The sequence below is a fragment of the Chenopodium album genome, chromosome 26, assembly GCF_948465745.1.
Source record: "Chenopodium album chromosome 26, dcCheAlbu1.1, whole genome shotgun sequence".
In the NCBI taxonomy this organism is placed as follows: domain Eukaryota; kingdom Viridiplantae; phylum Streptophyta; class Magnoliopsida; order Caryophyllales; family Amaranthaceae; genus Chenopodium; species Chenopodium album.
In genome coordinates, this window is record NC_137859.1 from 20839529 (window position 1) to 20865792 (window position 26264).

The 26264-nt window shown below is 35.4% G+C and overlaps 1 protein-coding gene and 2 pseudogenes across 2 annotated transcripts; 1 reads left to right on the forward strand and 2 right to left on the reverse strand.

The window, feature by feature from the left end:
- Positions 1-35: 35 nt before the first annotated feature.
- On the reverse strand, positions 36-500 carry LOC145616934 (mitochondrial inner membrane protease ATP23 pseudogene; annotated as a pseudogene).
- A 1852-nt stretch (positions 501-2352) lies between these two features.
- On the forward strand, positions 2353-3514 carry LOC145616936 (uncharacterized). The gene is made up of 3 exons (XM_081671650.1): positions 2353-2656; positions 2749-2996; positions 3113-3514. Exons 1-3 carry the CDS (start codon positions 2353-2355, stop codon positions 3512-3514), a joined length of 954 nt encoding a protein of 317 aa, XP_081527776.1.
- A 15354-nt stretch (positions 3515-18868) lies between these two features.
- On the reverse strand, positions 18869-24626 carry LOC145617587 (mitochondrial inner membrane protease ATP23 pseudogene; annotated as a pseudogene). Its single transcript, XR_014107760.1, has 2 exons — positions 24489-24626; positions 18869-19716 (listed from the first exon to the last, which is right to left on the reverse strand). The product of XR_014107760.1 is annotated as a mitochondrial inner membrane protease ATP23 pseudogene (transcript).
- Positions 24627-26264: the final 1638 nt, after the last annotated feature.

The window sequence follows — 26264 nt, forward strand, 5'->3', positions numbered from 1 at the left end:
CCTCGGAAACTCAGGTGAAGTTACCCAATTCATGCTTAATCTGAAATAGAGGGATTTTGATTGCTCTTAATCTGAAATAGCTCTCGTTTGAAGTGGCAATCACCACTCAAATGGCCAGCGCGAATCTCACTACAAGCATGATGAGCACAATTAGCCCAATTTAAGTTTTTTGCTGTACAATCATCATAAGCATGAATGAGCTCATGAATCAGAACTTGGTTGACCTCATCTTGCATGTTCATATAATTGCTACATACCATTATCCCTCCACCACGAAGATAACCACCACTAACTTTTTGCTTACAATCAACAGCTTTTATGAAGTTATCTCCAATGCTACACCCTGATTTTTCCCAATTCTCCATCAGAAATCTCACCATGGGAGTTCGCAAGCTTCTCTGGATCATCTTTTGACACTCTTGCACAGATACACCATCACCATACACCGTTGATGGAAAGCTTTCTGTCCCCCCTTTGGCATCAGCCGTTTCACCTTCCATTAAGGCTTCCACCCACTGCGATTTTGAAACTTAAATAAATAAGGCATAAAATCTCTATATTAATGCCAGACAAATTATGCTATTACCAATCAAAAAGCCTTTACTTTTGGCACTACACTACTGCTGACTTGTCATGTAAGAAGCAAGTGAAGTTGAAAACTTATTAGCAATTGCTAGCAAAACATCCAAGAAGCAAACAAATAAGTAATAACCCATCAAGTCCTATCAATAATGGGGATGACAAAAATAAACAATCCCAAATTTAAGAATTTGGCCTTCAATTCAAGATTGTAAACATAGTTACACATAGAGAGAAACATAGTTTGCAACATAGCAAGAGACAAGAAAATTTATTGTTTACAGGTTACAGGAATTCCAGCTATATACATACAGTAGTCTAGAGACATCAAATCAATTAAATGAATTAGCACATCATCAGAGCGATTTTTGTTTTTTTTTTTCTTTTAAAATGAAAGACATAAATCTAGCTTTGGTATTACCTAGATTTTTCCCTCCGTAGCAAAGGACCAAAGACAAAATCATATCTTATGACCAAGACAATAAGTATCGATCACCGCAAATATGAAGTAGGAACTAAATGTGTTTCAATTTTGATGAATCAAAGCAATCAGACTCAGCAGCTAAACTCCAACATCCAACCTCCTAGAGTCCCAGCTTAGTTGAAGCCAAAAAGGTAACCCTAGCATCGTAAAACTCCAAATCAAACTGAATTTGTCGTTGCACCACACGTCCACACCTAAGGCAACAAATTCACCTTTCCAAGTAACAAAGCTAAAGCCATTTATCCCACACCACTAATAATTAGCATCAGTAGCTTTAAAAGACTTGCCTCGCCCAAACCCCATCAACCAAGGGAATCCACACTTCCTTATCAGGCTCGTCCCTGAGCGAGGGCAGGAGGAAGAAATGCCATATAATTCGACAACAGAACGCAAGCAAAAGCATAATTGTCATGGCTCACACCCAACAAATTCATTCTCATACACAAGTCAAATACAACAACATCATACCCATTTCAGAACACCCAATAATTACAACATTCCAAGGCTTAACATTTCCAAGAGGCATTTCATCAAGCAGTTGGCAGGCATAATCAACGTGACTCAGAAAATGCTGATAACAAAGTGGTCAAAGAGTAAGTATGAGGAATACCCAATTCAGCAAAGACAATTTTAACTGAACCCAAATCAAAATTTTGGCATAAAGCGAAAATCTGTAATTATACCAAATCTGGAGTTTGGTATGTTGACAGAGGCAGTGAAAGCAGGAAGAAAAATTCCTATTTTATAGTTCAGTCTTAACATTTAAGGGTTTTGCAACATATAGCAATCAAATTTGACTCAATTATCAAACTTAATTCTTCTTTGTGCAGTGATTAAATTATACTTGTAACTTAAACATGGTTCAACAATCGATCCACCATAGAAGAACCCTAGATTGAATCAAATTAAGGATTAACACTATATTGTGAAACTGATGTTGACTGATTAAGAGAAAACATCTTACCTAAGGTTCAATGGAGGAGAGAAAGCTCACTATTCGCTTCACCAGAAAATTCAGTGTAGTCGCCTCAATGGAGGAAAGAGAACGGGAGGCGGGAGGAGCCGAGAAGGTGAAAAACACAATATGTGTAATGTGTTGTTAATTTACAAAAATCGTACTCCGGAGTAATCTTTGGGAATCACTTTCTTTTTTTTTTTGGTTTTTTTTGTTTTTGAGGTAAGGGAATCACTTTTTTTTTTTTTTTTTTTTTTTTGAGAAAGAAAAAAATCCATTAATAAGAAAGCCTTAAGGCACCTACAAAGATATTCAACCCCGACAAGAACATTCCATGAGGAAAAAATCTGGGAGGATAGCTTGGTTTTGTCTTAAAATTGACCTTGAGAAAGCCTATGATAGGTTAGAATGGACATTCATTGAGTTCTGCCTCTTAAGGACTGGGTTTGATGAGCACTCAGTTACTTTAATCATGAATTGCATTTCTAATCCTTCCTTCCAAGTGCTAGTCAATGGCTCCCCCTCTCCCTCTTTTTCTGCTTCTAGGGGAATCAGACAGGGTGACCCTTTATCCCCCTACATCTTCATCATCTGCATGAACTATCTCTCCTATTTGATTGAATCCTCCTGCTCTCAGGGTTTGTGGAAGCCCTTTAGATTTAGAAATAATTCTACCCCAATATCCCATTTAATTTGCTCTTTGCTGATGACTTACTCTTGTTTGGTGAAGCTGCCCCTACCACTCTCAATGCCATGCAAGACACTTTGGATCTTTTCTGGGCCATGTCTGGGCAATGTATGAACCCCTCTAAGAGTAAACTCTACTTCTCTAAGAATGCCTCCCCTTTCTCTGTGGATCTCTTTAGTGCAAGTCTAGGAGTCCCTGTTAGTTCTGATTTAGGTATCTACCTTGGTTTCCCTCTTACTGACAAAAGGCCTACTAAGACTCAGCTAAACCATATTATTACTAAGTCAGAAGTAAGTTGAGTAGTTGGAAAGCTAAACACCTGTCTAAAGCTGGTAGAGCAGTCCTCATTAAGGCTACCCTTTATTCCATTCCTGCTTATTCTTTGCAAACCATTTGCCTTCCCAAGTCCTTGACTTCCCAGATTGATCAAATCTATTCTCATTTTTTCTGGGGTACTACTCCTGAAGCTAAAAAGATCCCCCTTATTGCTTGGGACAAAATCTGCTCCCCTAGAATTAGGGGAGGGCTCAATTTCAGATTAGCCCATTTGCAGAACAGAGTGTCCATGGAAAAATTGTGTTGGAAGTTTCTGACCTCAGATAATCTGTCTGCTACTCTAGTTAAGGAGAAGTACTATCACAAACCTGTAGTTACCCCTTTTGCTAAGGGATCCCACATTTGGCAAGATGCTGGGAAAGGTTGGGACATCCTCACCCACTTCTCCCAATGGGGCCTTGGGAAGGGAGACCAGTGTAATTTCTGGCTGGATAACTGGTCTGGCTTGGGTTCTATTAGGTCTTTGGTTTAAGGGCCTCTTCCTAGACAAGAGGAGAATAGAATTGTTTACTCTCTTCTGTCAAATGAAGGGATTGAGAAAAAATCTCTAGATGATCTTTTTAACCTCCTTCCTCACATATCTACCTTACTATCTTCCATTCCCCTCTCATGTCATGGTGAGGATTTCCCTTTCTCTTCCCTTGGCCAAGGAGGCCATTTTGACAGCCAGACTGCCTACTCTTATCTTTGGGACCAGTCCCACTCTACATATAGGTCTGTGCCTTTCAATACTACCATCTGGGATCTTAATATCCCCCCCCTGCCAAATTCTTCCTGTGGTTATGTCTTTGGGATAGGCTTCCTACTGCTGATCATCTCAACTATAGACACATAATACCCTCAGGCTCCTGTTGTTTCTGCCCTTCCACTAGGGAAACTGCTCTGCATGTCTTTAGGGACTGTAATAGAGCTTCTGAGATTTGGAACATTGTCTCCCCCCCCCCCACTTTCTTCCATAACCTTACTGCTGATAACTGGTGGTGTGAGAACCTAAAATCAACCATAAACCACCCTATGTTCAATCTTCCCTAGAATGAGTGTTTTGCCTTCATTACTTGGAGAATGTGGCTAAGAAGAAATAACTGGCTTTTTAACAAGAAATCCATAAATAATGAGAGATGGCTAGCCTCTGTGAAGAACTTTATGTTAGAATTCTCTTGTCTGGGGATGCCTTCTAGTACCATCCCAACTGGAACCATCTATGAGAGTCAACACACTCTGCAGGACTTTAACATCTATGTGGATGCATCTTTTAAGTCTAACTCTTTTGAAGCTGGTATTGCTTGTGTATGTAAAGATAGACAGGGATTGTGGATTAAGGGTATTGCAGTCCATTGCAATGCACTCTCAGCTGTGATGGCTGAAACTATGGCTATCTTAGCTGGTGCTGCTTGGGCCATATGGGAAGGCTGGAATGGGGTTAACATTTTCTCTGATTGTCTAAGGGTTGTGCAAGGCATCAACAATCCAAGAGTTGGGACTGATGAAATGAAGAACTATTACTCTTTATGTAGGGACCTGATGGAAACAGCAGGAAGGGCAAAACTGTTCAAAACTTCCAGGGCAGCAGTAAAGGAAGCAGATGCGGTGGGCAGGCAAGCTTTGTTGGCTCTACAGCAAACTACTAGTAGCCTATGCAATCAGGAAGCTATATTAGAACATTTTGTAATTATTCAGGAGCCTGTACAGGCTAATTTGCAAACTTGTAATCGTGCTAATGTGTCTTTTGGTCCAAACTTATTAAACTCCGGACAACTAACTGTAGGGGACATGGTCCCATTTCTGCATCAACCACCCTAGACATGGGGGTTGCTTTTGTAAGTTGGTTGTGGCCACTAACTTTAATGATGCTTATCTAATATAGTTCGTATTTCAACCAAAAAAAAAAACCCCCAACAAGAACATTACAAAATAAATCAAAAGGCTAATTGGTTCATCAATACTACAGACACCGCATAGAATTTCCGTAAGAGAGCGTTCCCCGCTAATTTTGCCACGGGCTTTCACATCACACGAGAGACTATCTATGGAACAGCTTTCGCCTTTGCGTATGTAATCATGGAGAAACCTACCCTCTGATCCATCTTCATGTGCCCGCCGAATTGACACGCCTTGCAAACCTGGATCAGTCTTTGTTAATGAACAAGCCCTAAAAGATTTGATGCAAGGTCCGAGCAATGCCCTGTTTAGGCTGTTTTATTATTTTAATCTAAAATGTGTTCTTGTTAATTTACGAGAACAGATAGAAATTAAATGTAACAAGATATTGGATGACAAAAAAAATTTAGAAATTGAGCTCCTATAAGATTAATACTTTGTAGGTTATTGGGAAGTTAATGGAATTGGTAGATAAATAAAACAAAAAGATTGGATAGATTGTAAGGGTTAAGAACATAATCTTGTCTCCACTATACAATGAGGGCACTTGCAAATTGTAATGGACAAAGGGGTGGGCGTGGTTTCAATTAAGAGTAATAGTCACTGACTCACTGCAAAAGAAACACTGTGATGAGTAGTCAATACTTTAATGACCAATTGACCATATTACATATTTCCTGCCCACATTATATTAAAACAATCTTTTCATGGCTAGCTTCTTAAACCCATAACAGATCAAAATCGGTCCATATTAATGTGCCACCATTTGCGAGATAATAGTCAAAGATGTTCACATGTTTAATTGCAAACAAATTAAAGAGACTAGCTTTAGCAAGTAAAGCAGAACAGGAGCAAAATATGTGGGTGAACTCATCTAGCTGTAACCTAAATCGGAAAGAGCTATAGATTATAGAATGCCTATTAAGTTCTAACATTCAATAGTTATAACATACAATGAGTCAATGATAAAAAAAAGTCATTCTAACCGAGAGCAGTGTAGTATAGTTGTGTACTTTCCTAAGGCAAATTTATTTCAGATCAGTGCCAATAAACTGAAAAAGTACTAGCGGATAACTTGAACTTCTGGACTTTCAAGGTATTCAAGGGATGGAATACAACCTCGGTACTTGACCAGATGGTCACCTACTTACACTCAAAACACTTCAAGATGCGATTGGTTCCTTATATGGTAACAGAAAAAGAATGGTACAAAATGTACATAGATAACCTTATGGATGGCTTGTCTTAATGTGCAACAGAATCACTTACAAAGATATCTTGTTAATTTTTAAGCATTGCCATAATAAGCATATGCATCAAAGCTAGGTTAACTTTTATTCTTTTGATTTTCTTTCAATTCGATTCTTTTACACTTGATTATTTAGGTTGCACCGTGATTATGATTTTGCGACAGCGGTGGTTACAAGTTGCGTTGTTGGGAATTAAGGACATGTTCACATTTACTGAGCTGAGTTGACTGAACTGATTGGAGCGGAGCTGAGCTAAACTGAATAGAGCTGAAATGAATATTTTATGAGAGAAGGAAATTAGGAGTTGAACTGAACGGAACTAAACTAAACTAAACTGATTGGAGCTGAGCTGAATTGAGTTGAAATAAAGCTGAAGTGAACAATAAAAAGAACTAGTACATGATATAGATGTAAAAACATCTAGTTATAAGCTAGAAGTGTTATCTCGTCTATTACAAAATCAAGTTTTTGTTATTCATATAAACTGAAAAACAAAAGATACACAACATCCTTTACATATGTTCTGTCACTTAAATAATCACATACAGATTCAAAAGCAAATTACAGCACCCATAAACACATCTCTTGTTCGCCATGCCATATCAAAAAATTAGATAACGGGATGCCATATGGAGCACAAAACATCCAGATGTGACGATGTCCTATGTTAAATGAATAATTTGGATATAACCAGTTCACCATTACCTCATCCAGAAACCAGTTTTGATACGATCATGATAACATTCAAAATTATCAAGGGCAACCTGAAGTATTGAGCTACATAGATAAGACCTACAGCTTGTTGTTTAAGAGACTTTTTTCTGCCTGTTGTAGCCTCAAAACTCAGCCCCCTTGGAGTGAGAAATCTATCCTCATTTAATATTGCCAAAGCATTTGCAAAAAGCAGGAACCCTTCGATCAATGTCCAAAAACCCATTCACTGCAAACCAAAAAACATCTTTGTCAAAGATCCTTTACCTAAACCTTCCCAACAAACACATTAGAGTATTACTCAACAAATAGAATATCCCACATTCAATGTGAATAAAATTTGAAAACAATTGCTGAACATAAAACAGAATCTAGAAGCATTGGTCATTTCAAACAAACAGTTTTATATACTTGTGCATCAAGGGGCTGTGTTCAAAAACAATTTGCTTGCTTGTATAGATTATCCGGTGCCTATTAGAAAAGTTCCAAGCTAATATCAAGAGCAGAAAGAAGTCCAATAGGTATCCTAACAGTCACATACTCAGACTATGACAGTTGATTAGGAATTATATAAAAGGTAATGCATGCAAAATTAAACCGGGAAATCAGTTCATCCTATCCTTTTCAGAACAAAGGCAACCCATTACCTCAATGACTCTACACAAATTGTTTTACCTAAGGGAATGCAAGCTTTGGCATACACAACTTCATTACCTTCCCTGACTGTGGGACAAACTAACATGGGAAACAAACTTTGCACCGTTGACACAGCACAAATTTGTATGAAGAAACTAACACACATCTCATTTTCCAAACCCATTTTTTTTCCCATTTTGCAAACAACTCTGCTAAACTGATTGGATGACAGATTTTTCTAGAATAACACTGCTGGCCTAATCACTCACTATTTATCCCCATCAATTTGGCAATCAAAGGTGAAATTAATAAAATGCTATGGCGGTTTAATGAAGAAGAAAAATTCCACCATACTTGTTTACTTTCCACCCATTTGTTCATTTGAAGAGGGGAAAAAAAAAAACATATGAGTAGGGGAGTACACTGCCCATCGAGTCATCGACCCATCAGGACGCTCGAGTGTATAACAGACAGCCTGAATTCAAAAACTATATGGCTATAAATTGTAAGTCAAATTAAACACTTTTAACTAAATAGTGTTACACAATAATTGTAGCTTTCTCCAACAATCGTATGCATTATCACATTTATATCTTGTACGTGACATTCATATTTTGTACGCTCTAGCCTCTTCACTTTAACACAAGTATTCATGTAGAATCCTCAACACTAAAATTACCAAACACATAGAAAATATATAAAACAGCCAAGTCTGAAATTTGGACTCATTGAAGTCCAAGCAAGCCCATCCCTGAGCTAGGAATAGAGGGGCAGCCGACCTCCCAATGGAAAAAAAGGCCCATTTTCATGGTTTTGTCCTAGGCTCCTCGCATTAAATATTCACATAAACCAAAGCATTCAACACATTAGCAACCAAAGTTCACTGAATAATCAAGTAGGCTCTAAGAATTACAGTTTGGTGTGTTTGGATGCAAAAAATCCATTTAAAATTTCTGAAGCGGGTGAAATGAGGTGTTTGGGAATCTAGAAATTTGACATCATGGAGTCGGTCCAAATCCTTAAACTATGTTAGAGGCCCATAAATTTATGTAGATCAAAATGTCATCTTTTGTTTTCATTTGAAATTCTTCGGCCAACCCAATATCTTATGCTCTCGTAGTCTCATAGGTATAGTTTCTTGTACATTTAACCACAACTCAATTTTTCTCTCCTCTCCTAAAACCCCTCTTTCATCACTCCATGTACTCAAATTGCAATAAATCAAATTGATTCACTCGAATTGCATTGATTAATTAAATTGATGCATTGAAGTTTTCGGCCAAACATTGAAGAACCTTTCTTCTATACTTCAAGTTCAAAGGAAAGATTGATATTTCTGAATTTGTTTCCATTATAGTTTTTTTTTTAAAGTGCTTTTCTTGTAGTTTGAATTGATTCTTCTTTGAGAATCTAAATTACGAAATATCCAATGTTCTAAAACAAAATCATTTCAAATTTTGTTATTTTAAAATACTGTTGATAAATTCTAGTTCATATGTTCAATTTTCATTGCTTAGTTGAAAGATCACATCTTCATTTCTGATTTCTAGAATTGAAATCCCACTCACTTTCTAATTATCAAAGTTCAATTGAAAAATTTTCAGTAATTGCCAAACTCTATATTTGGAATTGAATTTCAACATTTCATTTCCAACATTTGAAATGAATACCAATTTCAAATGAAATCAGATTTCTAAACACTATCTTAAACTCCATATGAAGATCAAATTTCTAGGCGTTCTAGCAACAAGATCGCTCGTTTTAATCATTCATAACTTCAGAATTTATATCTAATAGTTCAATAATCCAACTTAGAAGAAGCCTAAATTGACTATACTAGCAATTAAATCAACGATTAACACTAGATTGTGAAATTGACATTTGATGATTAAATTGTTGAAAAAACGTCTTACCTCGGAAGCTGCTTCAATGGAAATGCGAAAGCTCAGCCCTTTCAATGAAGAAATCAGAGTAAGCTTCAATGGAGGAGAGAGAGGGAGAAGAGTGCAAACAGGGGAAATGTGAAATAGATCTAAAGAGGAAAAACGGAAAATATAGACATTGGAGATTTGGAGGAATATTAAGGGCACGCCTATTACATCAACCTTAAAACAAAATGTCCAGAGAGCCCTTTTAGTTGTTGGTAAAATAAATTATGAAAATATGTAAATAAATATTTTTAGGAAAATTTAGAAATAATAATCTCAACTTTTATCAATTTAGGTAGAATAATCATAAGTTTGGATTATACCGGAATAATTCGAATTTTGAGGTCTTTTTTCTTCAATCCATAATCGGTCAACAAAAATCATTGACCTATTATATCAGGTCACTTGACACATGTTAAGCCCTGATTGATCCAAATATTTAAAAAATATCTAAAAAAAAAACAAAATATTCAAAAATCACCAACCACTACCTTTCCCCTACCAGCCCACCCTAACCACCACCACACTGCCCAGCCTACCCACCTTTATCGTCGGCCAGCTCCGTGAAACAATCTCCGCTGCATCGCCGTCTTTCTCCCTCCCCAACAACCCCACTCCCAAAACCCTAAGTATTCCCCTAGAAACCACCGGTGAAATCCCTCCCCACTGCCAAAAATCCCAAATTGTTACTCCCACCACCCTTAAACCCTAAGCGGCTAGGATTTTTTGACAATGGGGAGGAGTTTTGGGGGGTTTTCGGGAGTGGTTGCGCTGGTGTATGCGGTTTGGTGGAAGAGTGGGAGTTGATGGTGGATAATTGAAGGTGAGAGGAATAGTTGGGCAGTGGTGTTTGGTGGTTGGTGCGGGCTGTTGCTCTGTTTTAATATAGTGGATACGAGGTTTCCAAGGAAATTTGAAGGTGGTGGTTCAAGGGGGAAGGACGGCTGGGGTTTCGGTGGGCAATGGGGTTGACTAGCGTTGGCTAGATGGCGAGAGGAGGGTTGTGAGTTTCCGATGCAGGAGGGGATGGTGGTGGCCGGGGTTTTGGTTTTTTTTTTAATTTTTTTTTATGTTTTTGGCTAACTAGAAAAAAGTTATAAAAATCGCAAAATTACAAAAATGCCATTAATGAAACGAAAAGCATGTGAGCCATCACAGTAGCTCTTACTTCTTATTAATTTATTATAGCCTTAATTCTCATTTTAACATGGTTGAGTATTTTATTTTGCATATATAATGAAATGAAACATGACATATAATAAAAATAGTTGATAAGAAAAGCGAGTATATTAAATCTACATGTTAGACCATATGAATGCTTTAAAAATTCAATAATAAATTAGTATCATTTCATTAATATCATTATTATTATTATTATTATTATTATTATTATTATTATTATTAACCATATAAGTATTTAGATTATTTATTTCACCATATAAGTATTTAGATTATTTATTTCACCTAATGGACAGGAATAATAACCCCAACTTAATGATATTTGGTAAATTTTTCCTAAAATATGATAATACTACGTATATGTAAGTATTAGAGATTCAAATAAAAAAGAATAAAATTTTAATAAATCAAAATTTCTTACATGATTACATGGATAGATAAAGTATTTATAATGTTACGCTATGTTGTTGTGTGTAGTACGAACTATTATTTAATAGATTCATCATTTTAAATATTGTTACAAAATTACGTATTATAAGATATATTCATCATATGGAGGAATAAATGACGTTTAAAGATGTGACATACAGAGTAATACGAAAAAGATATGGGAAATGGAGTAATAATAATGGCTATAAAGGAATATATGTATTATAAAAGATACGTATAAAAGATTTGGAATAATATTATGATAGTTATATTATACAAAAATTCTAAAAGAAGATTTTAACAAAAAGGAAAGGTATTTGTTTGGAGGGAAATATATTACACCAGGAATTGACATGTGTCAATACTGGCTGTTTTAGTATTAAGTTATTGGTGATTGATAGGAGCATATAGGTAAACAAATATTTTGAGGATATAATTGTCTTCACCTTATTTATAAGTGTTTTATCATACTTTGTAAAAAGTAGGAATTGAGCTGAGTCTGAATTGATTTGCCCGAAAAACCTTAAATTCAAACTCGTCTTATGTAACTAATCAGGAGATTAGTTAAAATTAGTTTCATGATCAACAACCCAAATCAACCTAGAATTCATTGTCAAGCCGAAGCTAGTTTGATCTAATAGTTTAACATCTAACCCTTGAAATCATTTAGATCCAAAAATATATCCAACCTTAATAATATGTTCAACATAGAACTAACTACACAACATTGACGAAAGTGCTTGTTTGATTGACATGTGAATTTAATTCTAAAAGTTGCATTTCATTGGACATTGCATGTCGGACGTACATATCAAGGAAAGTTATTTCATTAATACTTGTACCCCCTTTGTTTTTTTTTTTTTTTTTTTTTTTTTTTTAATATTAACACTTTGATCGATACGGAGTTTTATGATATTGATTTGAATTTATCAAAATATTAATCAAGTAGGATTGGTTTGGAATAAAAAAAAATAAGAGTAAATAGTATTTCTATTTCATTAATTGGCTGTAATTCTATTTAAGGAAGTGTTGTAATTAAAAAAAAAAAATGTTTTATAAAAAGTGTTGCACTTAACAAAAAATAAAAAGTCAAAAAAAAAAAAAATGGGGGTACGTTTCAACAAAAATTGGTGTCATTGCTTTAAAGTCTCTGTTTCATACTTGATTTTCACAGACAATTTTTTTTTTTAATTAAGAATTTTCACTGAAATGATTTGTTTCGAGGGGTAGGCCGTAGGCGGGTAGCTCTTGCTGTAGTTTTTTTTTTTTTTTTCTTTTTTTTCCGTATTTTTATTTTCTTTTTGTAAAAGTACTAGGAGACATTTCTTCAAGGTACTATCCAAAAAATAATTTTGTGCTCCTGTTATTACTTGCTCAGTTGCTTGATTGAGTGGAAACGGTGTGAGTTGTGAGGGTGATTGTTTCATGCAAAAACTCCAACATTTAAGAGTGGTTTTGGCTTCAAAAAGTGTTGATAATTACATACAAAGAAAACTTGAATATGTTTTAAGAAGCAAAATCTTCAATTCATCTAATGTGCAAGGTGAAACCAAGTCGAATCTAGGTGATGTCTCAAGCTTATAACAGAGAACAGAGAACAGAGTTACGGATACAATGATACACTCACAAAGTCACAAGTAATCAGCTACCTGAGCCATAAGTTACATAGTGATCTATACAACGTACCACTATAACTAGTATATGCTGTATATCTCGTCAACTTACATCTCGGAGGTATAGTAAAACACTTATTGCTATTGACAATTACACACTATCAATTTCCCAATCAGTAGCAGCACTCTTCAGATTCTTGCAAAACCTGAAAACACATGGAGTTTGTATTCATGAATCATGATAGACCATGAACTTCATCAATCCACTTCTGTTTCAAGGTTTTCCACAACAAAAACAACCTCATATGCGAACAAACCAAGAACCCAAACACACCTGCTGACTGGTTTCTGATTCTTCGTCCAAATTCGAACAGACAATCATATACTTTGTAATCAAGAACAAAACAACAAAAATTGAAAATAAACAAAGTCAAAACACTGCATATATCATAATATCCCAGAAGCCCATCCGCCAAGGACACATTTACAGTACAGGAAAAAAGTTCAGCTAAGATGACGGCCAAATATGGGCTAAATCAGAAAGCTAATAGGTTGCCAGGATATGGGCTACTGGCACCAACAAACTACAGCTACAGCTACATCACATAAATTAACATAATGATATACATATCTTCAACAAGGGCTTCAAAGGCTAGGATACTAAAAACTAAACTACACTGAGCAAGAGAGATTAAAGAAGTCAGGAAGCACATTGAGAACATCTGCAGCACAAAGCATTTGGTGATGACAAAACTGAACCTCTGTCACAGCAGATTATTACGTCCCAATGAGCAGAGCTATTTCCAAAGATAGCTAACCTGTTAACATGTAGTTGCAGAGTTATTGTGCGATATATCAAAATCTTATTGGCTTATTGCAGCTTACCTAACTGTGAATTTGATAGATCAAATATAAGCCCAGCTAAAAAAATAAATGAATGCAGCTTTAGGTATCCATAAAAATCTTATTAGAGCTCTCATGTGGCAGGACATTGAATTCCCAAGGTATTGCTAGATTGCATTCTCCAATTTTAACCAAAAACTCATACCACGTACAACCTCAATTCCTCAACAAACTGGCAATTGCATCAACTACGCAATTAAAAGGATACATAGCTTGTTAAAAACTAGGTAATATCTAAGCCAGTAAACCATGCTCATTTTTCAAAAATTAATATACTACTATGAGCCATGTACTCCCTCTGTTTTTTTTTTTTTTTTTTTATATGCATCAATTTGACCGGCACATTTGCCAAGACGCTACTTTGACCATAAATATCTTTCGTTGTGTATTAGTAAAAATTGTAACAAAATTATATTATAAGACTAGACATTATGACGAATCTAATGATATATAATATAATAACATTTATTCATTTTTTAGAGGTGAAAAAATTAAGACAACCATAGTATGTGAATAGTGCAATTGTCAAAGTGATGCATATAAAAAAAAAATAAATAAATAAATAAAAATAAAAAAAAATAAAAAAAAAAATACAGAGGGAGTATATATTAAAGTAATTTTCAAGAAAATAATCGATAAGTCAAATGTTTTCATTATAATTCACTTTTTTTTTATATAGAACCAGTGCAATAACTTAAATTGATGTGTTTAGGAAAGAGTCATAAGGAAAAACCTTTTTTTTTTTCTTTATTTTTTTCTTTTTTTAGTAAGACCTACTTTTTTGGACTCCATTATAGTATTTTTATATTAAGAACATACAAAAAAGAGAAGTAAATTATGCAATATTAGTAACAGAGAACGAGTTATCATCAAGTGGGGGCCTATCAAGGTAGTTTACAATAACCAACCCAATAGTTCAGGTGTGTATAATCTTCAACTAGATTCTGACTCCCAACTTACAAGTCCTAGCATCATCCCCATAGTCAATTAACTATGGTCTAAAAAATCACTCTTTCTTTTGGATCTTAAAAAATAACAAGGTCATCAAAATCTCTTTGTAACTTGCCTCAGAAGCAAAGAGTTTAAGTGATCAAACATTCCCTAAAGCTTTTACAACAATGGTTGTATAAACACTAAGCCATACTCAGAATGCCTAAACAAAAAAAAGTTAGCACTCAGCATATCTGACATGAGCACACAACAAACACCTACGAGGTTATGAAACATATACGACGTTGAAAATAGATATAGCTATTAAGAGAAAAGCGAGCCTAATAAGTCACCCAAACCAAAAATGAACTAAATTCATCATCACTTCTCTTGCATGTAAATACAGCAGAAAATCCACAGGATATACATAGTATATAAATTTCCAGTAATCTACACTCATTGCTCACCCTAACATGGCCTTAATATTCACAAAACACAAAAGAAACTTCATAGGTCCAACTTCTGTCACATTTACAAATATACTCAGCATTGGTCAAGAGCCAATATATGAAGTCAACATGGAAAAATGAGAGTTCAGCAATAACATGATGGAAAGAAGCAGAGAATATGACCATACAAGCTAAAATATGCCAATATTACATATTTTAAAGAGGTCTGACTATAAATAGAAACACAAAATTGTTCTCATCTGCACTGTGATGCCTTAAGCAAATAAAAAATTAGAAAAAATAACATAGGGAACTGACCAATGACTGGGCAACACCTCACTAGCCATCACGTGCTCAAGAACTAGATACCTAGGGGGGTAAAAGCAAAGCGTCAACAGGCTTTTTGGTAAAGGATGATTCAAAAACAGGGAAAGTAATTATAAACTTTGTTCTGTTATGGTTTTCAGTTGATGCTTAAGTTTTGGTAACCTACTTATCTCCGAAGGTTTTTCAATTCTCCGAAAATTCTCTATAGGTTTGACAACCACCATAATCATAATAAGTTCCTAACTCCTCCCCACCCCCTCCCCTGCCCTCCAAGATTCCACCCACAAAAAGCTTAAAATTTCTAATTCCCCTAAAGTCCTAAACTTTGGACCAACAACATAGCCATCATAATCCCCTAAGCCACAGCCACCAGGCTTCTCCCCACCACCAACACAACAGCCCCATAACGCGCCATCACTAGATACCTTGCCGAGTACTGACATCTCAACCAACAACCTCAGATAACGCCCGCCCCAACATCACTCCCTTAACTGCAACAACCAAACAGTAAATAAAGACAGCATCTTTTTTTACAACATTTCAGCTTCTGTAGAGATCCACAATCACCCAAAATTCCTCATCAAAACAAACAAAATTGATCACAAAAACTTCAGCTTTCAACTTACAAGGGCAGAAAATAGCATTAGAACCATCGGAACCACAAATTGTAAATTAGGACCATTGAAAGCCACAAATAGGAATACATTATCCAAAATCCCCGTGATATGACTTCAGATAGCCATTTGACCAATTCAAAACATCAAAAGCAGCTTCAATGTGGCAATAGTTGAGAACCGGCAAAGGAACAGCAGTATGGAGATCTTAATTTAGATATGGTTGTTAGGTGGTATGGCAATGCAGTGATGGATAGTGTGGAGTAGTTATTGGACTGATAAAACCGGAAAACAGAAAATAGAGATGGACAGGTTTTATTATAACTCATCTACCAAACATAACTATAAAATTTTAAAACCCTTCTCTTAGCCAGCAATATAAGAGAAAATTCACAAGTTTTCTGCTTCTTATTATATCCCTTTTTCTATTCCACTCCTTCCTTGGCCTTTTGGGTCATGGAGCAAACAGCCCTTAATCTTAATCTTCAGAGAGACCTTCCTATCAAGGAGCAGTTGCCTAATAAAATCATAATAATTTCTTTCTTATACCTTATTGTTCCAAATCTGAACTGAAAGCTAAATAAGGTTCTGAATATTGTTTAAATTCATTAGGCACTGCTCCTCAAAGGCAAAAAAAGTTCTGCCTTATTAAGATGGACATGTGGGCCATATTAGATAATCCCAAAACCGACGTAAAACGCCCAACGCCCAACATGTTGATAGAAATAAATGTAGTAAAAATAATTAAAAGTCCAAAGTCACTCGAGGACAGGAGTGAATAAAGGAGCAAAGCTGAAAGGAAAAGGGATGTTTGGTCAATTAGCTCAATGTCAACAAATTTGGAAAACGAGGCCTGTATGATACAAGGTAAACTGAAACCACATGTCCATGCAACGTCCAAGTATTTTCCCGACCAAAATTTAAGCTCTGTAAATGACCAACTATATCCCTCCATCTAATTGTCACCCTCATAACCAACCACAAATTAAACTCCTAATACCTCTAATGTCAATATCACACTATCACTAAACTAACTGCTGAAAATTTTTGCCTCAATAAAGTCAATATCCACTATTTACTTTTTATGTCTTCTTTCCCAACCTCCTTTCTTCTCAATCAGAAGCGTTCCCGCACTGTTTTACTAAGGATGTATTCTAAGAAATTAGAAAGTCACTAGCATGTGTGAGGTAGGGGACAAAGCTATAGGGCCATTGTTCTTAGTGTATAAAAAGCATCATGCAAACACCTATAAAGAAACAGCCAAGCCCCTGAAGGTGACTCTCAGAGCATTATCCATATCAAAAGGTGAGCACATTGACTTCAACATCAAATCAAATATATACTTCAAAAATGGTGTAATAAAAATGACACTTCGCACAACAACAGCATCTGCTACTTCCAGCACCATCGAAAAAAGGAAAGATCATGATCAAAGACTCAATTGAGAAGAATATAATCTTCCAATCTGTTCATTGTATCATATAATCGTAGAATAGCTACAAACCATAGCTCTGCTGAAGGAAACAACACTCATAACAGATGTATTGGCAAAAAAATAATAACAAACAGATTTAGTCTCTTTCAATTGCTAAACAGCTTAAGACCTAAATGAAACAACTGAGAAACACTATCCTATGGGTCTAACAGCACATGACTTTGTAACAGATACTAATTAATCTAATAGGACAAAATAAATTTCTACTAAATAATTGCAAAATGGCATGCATACCTGCAGTCAACACTATTGTCACGAAATGCGCATCGAGGGCCAACAACTGTCCCCACAGACCAACACAAGTCCTTCCGGCGCATTTTGTCCTCACTCATGCGCACCCCGGGAAAACTTCCCAGGAGGATATGTATATATATATATATACATGTATATATATATATATACATGTATATATATATATAGATGTATATATATATAAAAAAAAAAAAAAAAAAAAAAAAAAAAGAGTTAGGCCCAATTCTTTTCAACAGACATATACTACGTACAATTTTAATTTTGAATTATTATTATTGAAATAATTTATTTTTCCCCTTTTCATGAAGCAAATTACCAATAGGTAAGTTGTCAATAGGTTTAAAAAAAAATAAAAAAAAAAAGTTGTCAATAGGTACTAACTTTTATATGACAGGGAAAAAAAAAAGAATGAAAAGGTCATTACAAATTAACATTTTTGTAAAAAAAAAAAAAAGGTAAAATACATTGTCCATAGATAAATACACATATTCCTCCTTCCCCCCAGTGGCTCTAAGTAGTCGAGTACTAACCCATGAAGCATTTTAAGCAGTACTGATAGTAATCATTTAACTCTCGAAGACTTGAATTTGTTGAGCATGGGACGTGGAACTGCTACATGTAATTTCACACCATTTAAATCCATACCAAATGGTACAGATTACAGAACTACAGAATAGTGAGAACCAGGGTTTTCCATTGCAGGAGCTGCAGCTAGTACATTTCCTGATAGCCATCGGACCTGAGCACAGGTTGCAAGAATCATATCCGTTGTTACCAATTTGCAACCCTGCTCACAGTCACATATAGCAAATTCTGTGTTTCTGAGGGGTTTTTTTCTTTTCTTTTTTTTTTTTTTTTTTTTTCACAATGCAGCTCAGGTTTGTAGACCATTCATTGAGTCACTTAAGAAATTCAGTATAGCTAAGCTAACAAATAATAGATCGTTCTAAGGTTAATTCTAATAGAGAAACAAAACACTTCACAAGAAAATTATTGATACATATCACATCTTATGTCGATACATGGCATAGCTTACATTCCTAACATCTTCAGATTAAGCATGAATTGGGTAACTTCACCTGAGTTTCCGAGGAAAGACTAACCATGACTGACTCCTTGTTTCATTCTTCACAGCTGCCAAAATCTTTGTTCTGAAAGAGGTGAGACCACAAGTGGCACCAGCTGCAGATTCTGTCTCATTGAAATTTGAAGGGAGGAGAGAAGCAAAGGGATTAAAGATTGAAATCATGCTTAAAAAAAATTCAGATTTATTTGTTTGATTCATTCCCGTACAAATTCTAGTATAATTGTTTCGAATTGATCTGCCTATCAAATAGATCCACTATAAAGTGGTGCAACAATCAAGATTGTTTCAGAGAAAAGTAAAATGTTATAAAGTTATGGAAACAAAATTTTGTGTAACCAGCTTCAAACATTACACATAAGCCACTTATAAGAAAACTAGTGTATCTCAAGGAGCTCTATCGAAGGGTCGTGTATCATTGTAACAAGTCTCCCATACAGCTTCCATTGCATCCTTGGCAGCTGTTTCAGAGCAGTGAGGATTGGCCATCACTGATTTCATTACTCTTCTCTTCACACAATCTTGTTCATGACCTCGGAGCTTCATATAGCCACGCAATAGCTCTCGTTTGAAGTGGCAATCACCACTCAAATGGCCAGCGCGAATCTCACTACAAGCATGATGAGCACAATTAGCCCAATTTAAGTTTTTTGCTGTACAATCATCATAAGCATGAATGAGCTCATGAATCAGAACTTGGTTGACCTCATCTTGCATGTTCATATAATTGCTACATACCATTATCCCTCCACCACGAAGATAACCACCACTAACTTTTTGCTTACAATCAACAGCTTTTATGAAGTTATCTCCAATGCTACACCCTGATTTTTCCAAATTCTCCATCAGAAATCTCACCATGGGAGTTCGCAAGCTTCTCTGGATCATCTTTTGACACTCTTGCACAGATACACCATCACCATACACCGTTGATGGAAAGCTTTCTGTCCCCCCTTTGGCATCAGCCGTTTCACCTTCCATTAAGGCTTCCACCCACTGCGATTTTGAAACTTAAATAAATAAGGCATAAAATCTCTATATTAAAGCCAGACAAATTGTGCTATTACCAATCAAAAAGCCTTTACTTTTGGCACTACACTACTGCTGACTTGTCATGTAAGAAGCAAGTGAAGTTGAAAACTTATTAGCAATTGCTAGCAAAACATCCAAGAAGCAAACAAATAAGTAATAACCCATCAAGTCCTATCAATAATGGGGATGACAAAAATAAACAATCCCAAATTTAAGAATTTGGCCTTCAATTCAAGATTGTAAACATAGTTACACATAGAGAGAAACATAGTTTGCAACATAGCAAGAGACAAGAAAATTTATTGTTTACAGGTTACAGGAATTCCAGCTATATACATACAGTAGTCTAGAGACATCAAATCAATTAAATGAATTAGCACATCATCAGAGCGATTTTTGTTTTTTTTTTCCTTTTAAAATGAAAGACATAAATCTAGCTTTGGTATTACCTAGATTTTTCCCTCCGTAGCAAAGGACCAAAGACAAAATCATATCTTATGACCAAGACAATAAGTATCGATCACCGCAAATATGAAGTAGGAACTAAATGTGTTTCAATTTTGATGAATCAAAGCAATCAGACTCAGCAGCTAAACTCCAACATCCAACCTCCTAGAGTCCCAGCTTAGTTGAAGCCAAAAAGGTAACCCTAGCATCGTAAAACTCCAAATCAAACTGAATTTGTCGTTGCACCACACGTCCACACCTAAGGCAACAAATTCACCTTTCCAAGTAACAAAGCTAAAGCCATTTATCCCACACCACTAATAATTAGCATCAGTAGCTTTAAAAGACTTGCCTCGCCCAAACCCCATCAACCAAGGGAATCCACACTTCCTTATGAGCGAGGGCAGGAGGAAGAAATGCCATATAATTCGACAACAGAACGCAAGCAAAAGCATAATTGTCATGGCTCACACCCAACAAATTCATTCTCATACACAAGTCAAATACAACAACATCATACCCATTTCAGAACACCCAATAATTACAACATTCCAAGGCTTAACATTTCCAAGAGGCATTTCATCAAGCAGTTGGCAGGCATAATCAACGTGACTCAGAAAATGCTGATAACAAAGTGGTCAAAGAGTAAGTATGAGGAATACCCAATTCAGCAAAGACAATTTTAACTGAACCCAAATCAAAATTTTGGCATAAAGCGAAAATCTGTAATTATACCAAATCTGGAGTTTGGTATGTTGACAGAGGCAGTGAAAGCAGGAAGAAAAATTCCTATTTTATAGTTCAGTCTTAACATTTAAGGGTTTTGCAACATATAGCAATCAAATTTGACTCAATTATCAAACTTAATTCTTCTTTGTGCAGTGATTAAATTATACTTGTAACTTAAACATGGTTCAACAATCGATCCACCATAGAAGAACCCTAGATTGAATCAAATTAAGGATTAACACTATATTGTGAAACTGATGTTGACTGATTAAGAGAAAACATCTTACCTAAGGTTCAATGGAGGAGAGAAAGCTCACTATTCGCTTCACCAGAAAATTCAGTGTAGTCGCCTCAATGGAGGAAAGAGAACGGGAGGCGGGAGGAGCCGAGAAGGTGAAAAACACAATATGTGTAATGTGTTGTTAATTTACAAAAATCGTACTCCGGAGTAATCTTTGGGAATCACTTTCTTTTTTTTTTTGGGTTTTTTTGTTTTTGAGGTAAGGGAATCACTTTTTTTTTTTTTTTTTTTTTTTTTTTTTTTTTGAGAAAGAAAAAAATCTGGGAGGATAGCTTGGTTTTGTCTTAAAATTGACCTTGAGAAAGCCTATGATAGGTTAGAATGGACATTCATTGAGTTCTGCCTCTTAAGGACTGGGTTTGATGAGCACTCAGTTACTTTAATCATGAATTGCATTTCTAATCCTTCCTTCCAAGTGCTAGTCAATGGCTCCCCCTCTCCCTCTTTTTCTGCTTCTAGGGGAATCAGACAGGGTGACCCTTTATCCCCCTACATCTTCATCATCTGCATGAACTATCTCTCCTATTTGATTGAATCCTCCTGCTCTCAGGGGGTTTTGTGGAAGCCCTTTAGATTTAGAAATAATTCTACCCCAATATCCCATTTAATTTGCTCTTTGCTGATGACTTACTCTTGTTTGGTGAAGCTTCCCCTACCACTCTCAATGCCATGCAAGACACTTTGGATCTTTTCTGGGCCATGTCTGGGCAATGTATGAACCCCTCTAAGAGTAAACTCTACTTCTCTAAGAATGCCTCCCCTTTCTCTGTGGATCTCTTTAGTGCAAGTCTAGGAGTCCCTGTTAGTTCTGATTTAGGTATCTACCTTGGTTTCCCTCTTACTGACAAAAGGCCTACTAAGACTCAGCTAAACCATATTATTACTAAGTCAGAAGTAAGTTGAGTAGTTGGAAAGCTAAACACCTGTCTAAAGCTGGTAGAGCAGTCCTCATTAAGCGTATGTGTATATGGTGAATAAACAAAAAAACTCAAGGGTAAATGGTGAAAAAACCGTTTTTCCATATTACACATGGTACTATACCCGTCAGTTACAATTTTTCATGACACATGCCACTGTCGTTAACCTGACATTAAGTAGTCGTTAATGGTCAACTAATTAATTTATTTTCTCGTTTTGCATGTCAAAAAAGGTTTCGTAGAGGTTTCAAGGATCAGCTTAGTTCTTAAAGATTCAAATTGAACTCGAATTAAAGACATGGTGTCTTACAAAATTGTAACCGAAGGGTAAAACATACTAGTGGACAGTTGATTAGGAATTATATAAAAGGTAATGCATGCAAAATTAAACCGGGAAATCAGTTCATCCTATCCTTTTCAGAACAAAGGCAACCCATTACCTCAATGACTCTACACAAATTGTTTTACCTAAGGGAATGCAAGCTTTGGCATACACAACTTCATTACCTTCCCTGACTGTGGGACAAACTAACATGGGAAACAAACTTTGCACCGTTGACACAGCACAAATTTGTATGAAGAAACTAACACACATCTCATTTTCCAAACCCATTTTTTTTCCCATTTTGCAAACAACTCTGCTAAACTGATTGGATGACAGATTTTTCTAGAATAACACTGCTGGCCTAATCACTCACTATTTATCCCCATCAATTTGGCAATCAAAGGTGAAATTAATAAAATGCTATGGCGGTTTAATGAAGAAGAAAAATTCCACCATACTTGTTTACTTTCCACCCATTTGTTCATTTGAAGAGGGGAAAAAAAAAAACATATGAGTAGGGGAGTACACTGCCCATCGAGTCATCGACCCATCAGGACGCTCGAGTGTATAACAGACAGCCTGAATTCAAAAACTATATGGCTATAAATTGTAAGTCAAATTAAACACTTTTAACTAAATAGTGTTACACAATAATTGTAGCTTTCTCCAACAATCGTATGCATTATCACATTTATATCTTGTACGTGACATTCATATTTTGTACGCTCTAGCCTCTTCACTTTAACACAAGTATTCATGTAGAATCCTCAACACTAAAATTACCAAACACATAGAAAATATATAAAACAGCCAAGTCTGAAATTTGGACTCATTGAAGTCCAAGCAAGCCCATCCCTGAGCTAGGAATAGAGGGGCAGCCGACCTCCCAATGGAAAAAAAGGCCCATTTTCATGGTTTTGTCCTAGGCTCCTCGCATTAAATATTCACATAAACCAAAGCATTCAACACATTAGCAACCAAAGTTCACTGAATAATCAAGTAGGCTCTAAGAATTACAGTTTGGTGTGTTTGGATGCAAAAAATCCATTTAAAATTTCTGAAGCGGGTGAAATGAGGTGTTTGGGAATCTAGAAATTTGACATCATGGAGTCGGTCCAAATCCTTAAACTATGTTAGAGGCCCATAAATTTATGTAGATCAAAATGTCATCTTTTGTTTTCATTTGAAATTCTTCGGCCAACCCAATATCTTATGCTCTCGTAGTCTCATAGGTATAGTTTCTTGTACATTTAACCACAACTCAATTTTTCTCTCCTCTCCTAAAACCCCTCTTTCATCACTCCATGTACTCAAATTGCAATAAATCAAATTGATTCACTCGAATTGCATTGATTAATTAAATTGATGCATTGAAGTTTTCGGCCAAACATTGAAGAACCTTTCTTCTATACTTCAAGTTCAAAGGAAAGATTGATATTTCTGAATTTGTTTCCATTATAGTTTTTTTTTTAAAGTGCTTTTCTTGTAGTTTGAATTGATTCTTCTTTGAGAATCTAAATTACGAAATATCCAATGTTCTAAAACAAAATCATTTCAAATTTTGTTATTTTAAAATACTGTTGATAAATTCTAGTTCATATGTTCAATTTTCATTGCTTAGTTGAAAGATCACATCTTCATTTCTGATTTCTAGAATTGAAATCCCACTCACTTTCTAATTATCAAAGTTCAATTGAAAAATTTTCAGTAATTGCCAAACTCTATATTTGGAATTGAATTTCAACATTTCATTTCCAACATTTGAAATGAATACCAATTTCAAATGAAATCAGATTTCTAAACACTATCTTAAACTCCATATGAAGATCAAATTTCTAGGCGTTCTAGCAACAAGATCGCTCGTTTTAATCATTCATAACTTCAGAATTTATATCTAATAGTTCAATAATCCAACTTAGAAGAAGCCTAAATTGACTATACTAGCAATTAAATCAACGATTAACACTAGATTGTGAAATTGACATTTGATGATTAAATTGTTGAAAAAACGTCTTACCTCGGAAGCTGCTTCAATGGAAATGCGAAAGCTCAGCCCTTTCAATGAAGAAATCAGAGTAAGCTTCAATGGAGGAGAGAGAGGGAGAAGAGTGCAAACAGGGGAAATGTGAAATAGATCTAAAGAGGAAAAACGGAAAATATAGACATTGGAGATTTGGAGGAATATTAAGGGCACGCCTATTACATCAACCTTAAAACAAAATGTCCAGAGAGCCCTTTTAGTTGTTGGTAAAATAAATTATGAAAATATGTAAATAAATATTTTTAGGAAAATTTAGAAATAATAATCTCAACTTTTATCAATTTAGGTAGAATAATCATAAGTTTGGATTATACCGGAATAATTCGAATTTTGAGGTCTTTTTTCTTCAATCCATAATCGGTCAACAAAAATCATTGACCTATTATATCAGGTCACTTGACACATGTTAAGCCCTGATTGATCCAAATATTTAAAAAATATCTAAAAAAAAAACAAAATATTCAAAAATCACCAACCACTACCTTTCCCCTACCAGCCCACCCTAACCACCACCACACTGCCCAGCCTACCCACCTTTATCGTCGGCCAGCTCCGTGAAACAATCTCCGCTGCATCGCCGTCTTTCTCCCTCCCCAACACCCCCACTCCCAAAACCCTAAGTATTCCCCTAGAAACCACCGGTGAAATCCCTCCCCACTGCCAAAAATCCCAAATTGTTACTCCCACCACCCTTAAACCCTAAGCGGCTAGGATTTTTTGACAATGGGGAGGAGTTTTGGGGGGTTTTCGGGAGTGGTTGCGCTGGTGTATGCGGTTTGGTGGAAGAGTGGGAGTTGATGGTGGATAATTGAAGGTGAGAGGAATAGTTGGGCAGTGGTGTTTGGTGGTTGGTGCGGGCTGTTGCTCTGTTTTAATATAGTGGATACGAGGTTTCCAAGGAAATTTGAAGGTGGTGGTTCAAGGGGGAAGGACGGCTGGGGTTTCGGTGGGCAATGGGGTTGACTAGCGTTGGCTAGATGGCGAGAGGAGGGTTGTGAGTTTCCGATGCAGGAGGGGATGGTGGTGGCCGGGGTTTTGGTTTTTTTTTTTAATTTTTTTTTATGTTTTTGGCTAACTAGAAAAAAGTTATAAAAATCGCAAAATTACAAAAATGCCATTAATGAAACGAAAAGCATGTGAGCCATCACAGTAGCTCTTACTTCTTATTAATTTATTATAGCCTTAATTCTCATTTTAACATGGTTGAGTATTTTATTTTGCATATATAATGAAATGAAACATGACATATAATAAAAATAGTTGATAAGAAAAGCGAGTATATTAAATCTACATGTTAGACCATATGAATGCTTTAAAAATTCAATAATAAATTAGTATCATTTCATTAATATCATTATTATTATTATTATTATTATTATTATTATTATTATTATTATTAACCATATAAGTATTTAGATTATTTATTTCACCATATAAGTATTTAGATTATTTATTTCACCTAATGGACAGGAATAATAACCCCAACTTAATGATATTTGGTAAATTTTTCCTAAAATATGATAATACTACGTATATGTAAGTATTAGAGATTCAAATAAAAAAGAATAAAATTTTAATAAATCAAAATTTCTTACATGATTACATGGATAGATAAAGTATTTATAATGTTACGCTATGTTGTTGTGTGTAGTACGAACTATTATTTAATAGATTCATCATTTTAAATATTGTTACAAAATTACGTATTATAAGATATATTCATCATATGGAGGAATAAATGACGTTTAAAGA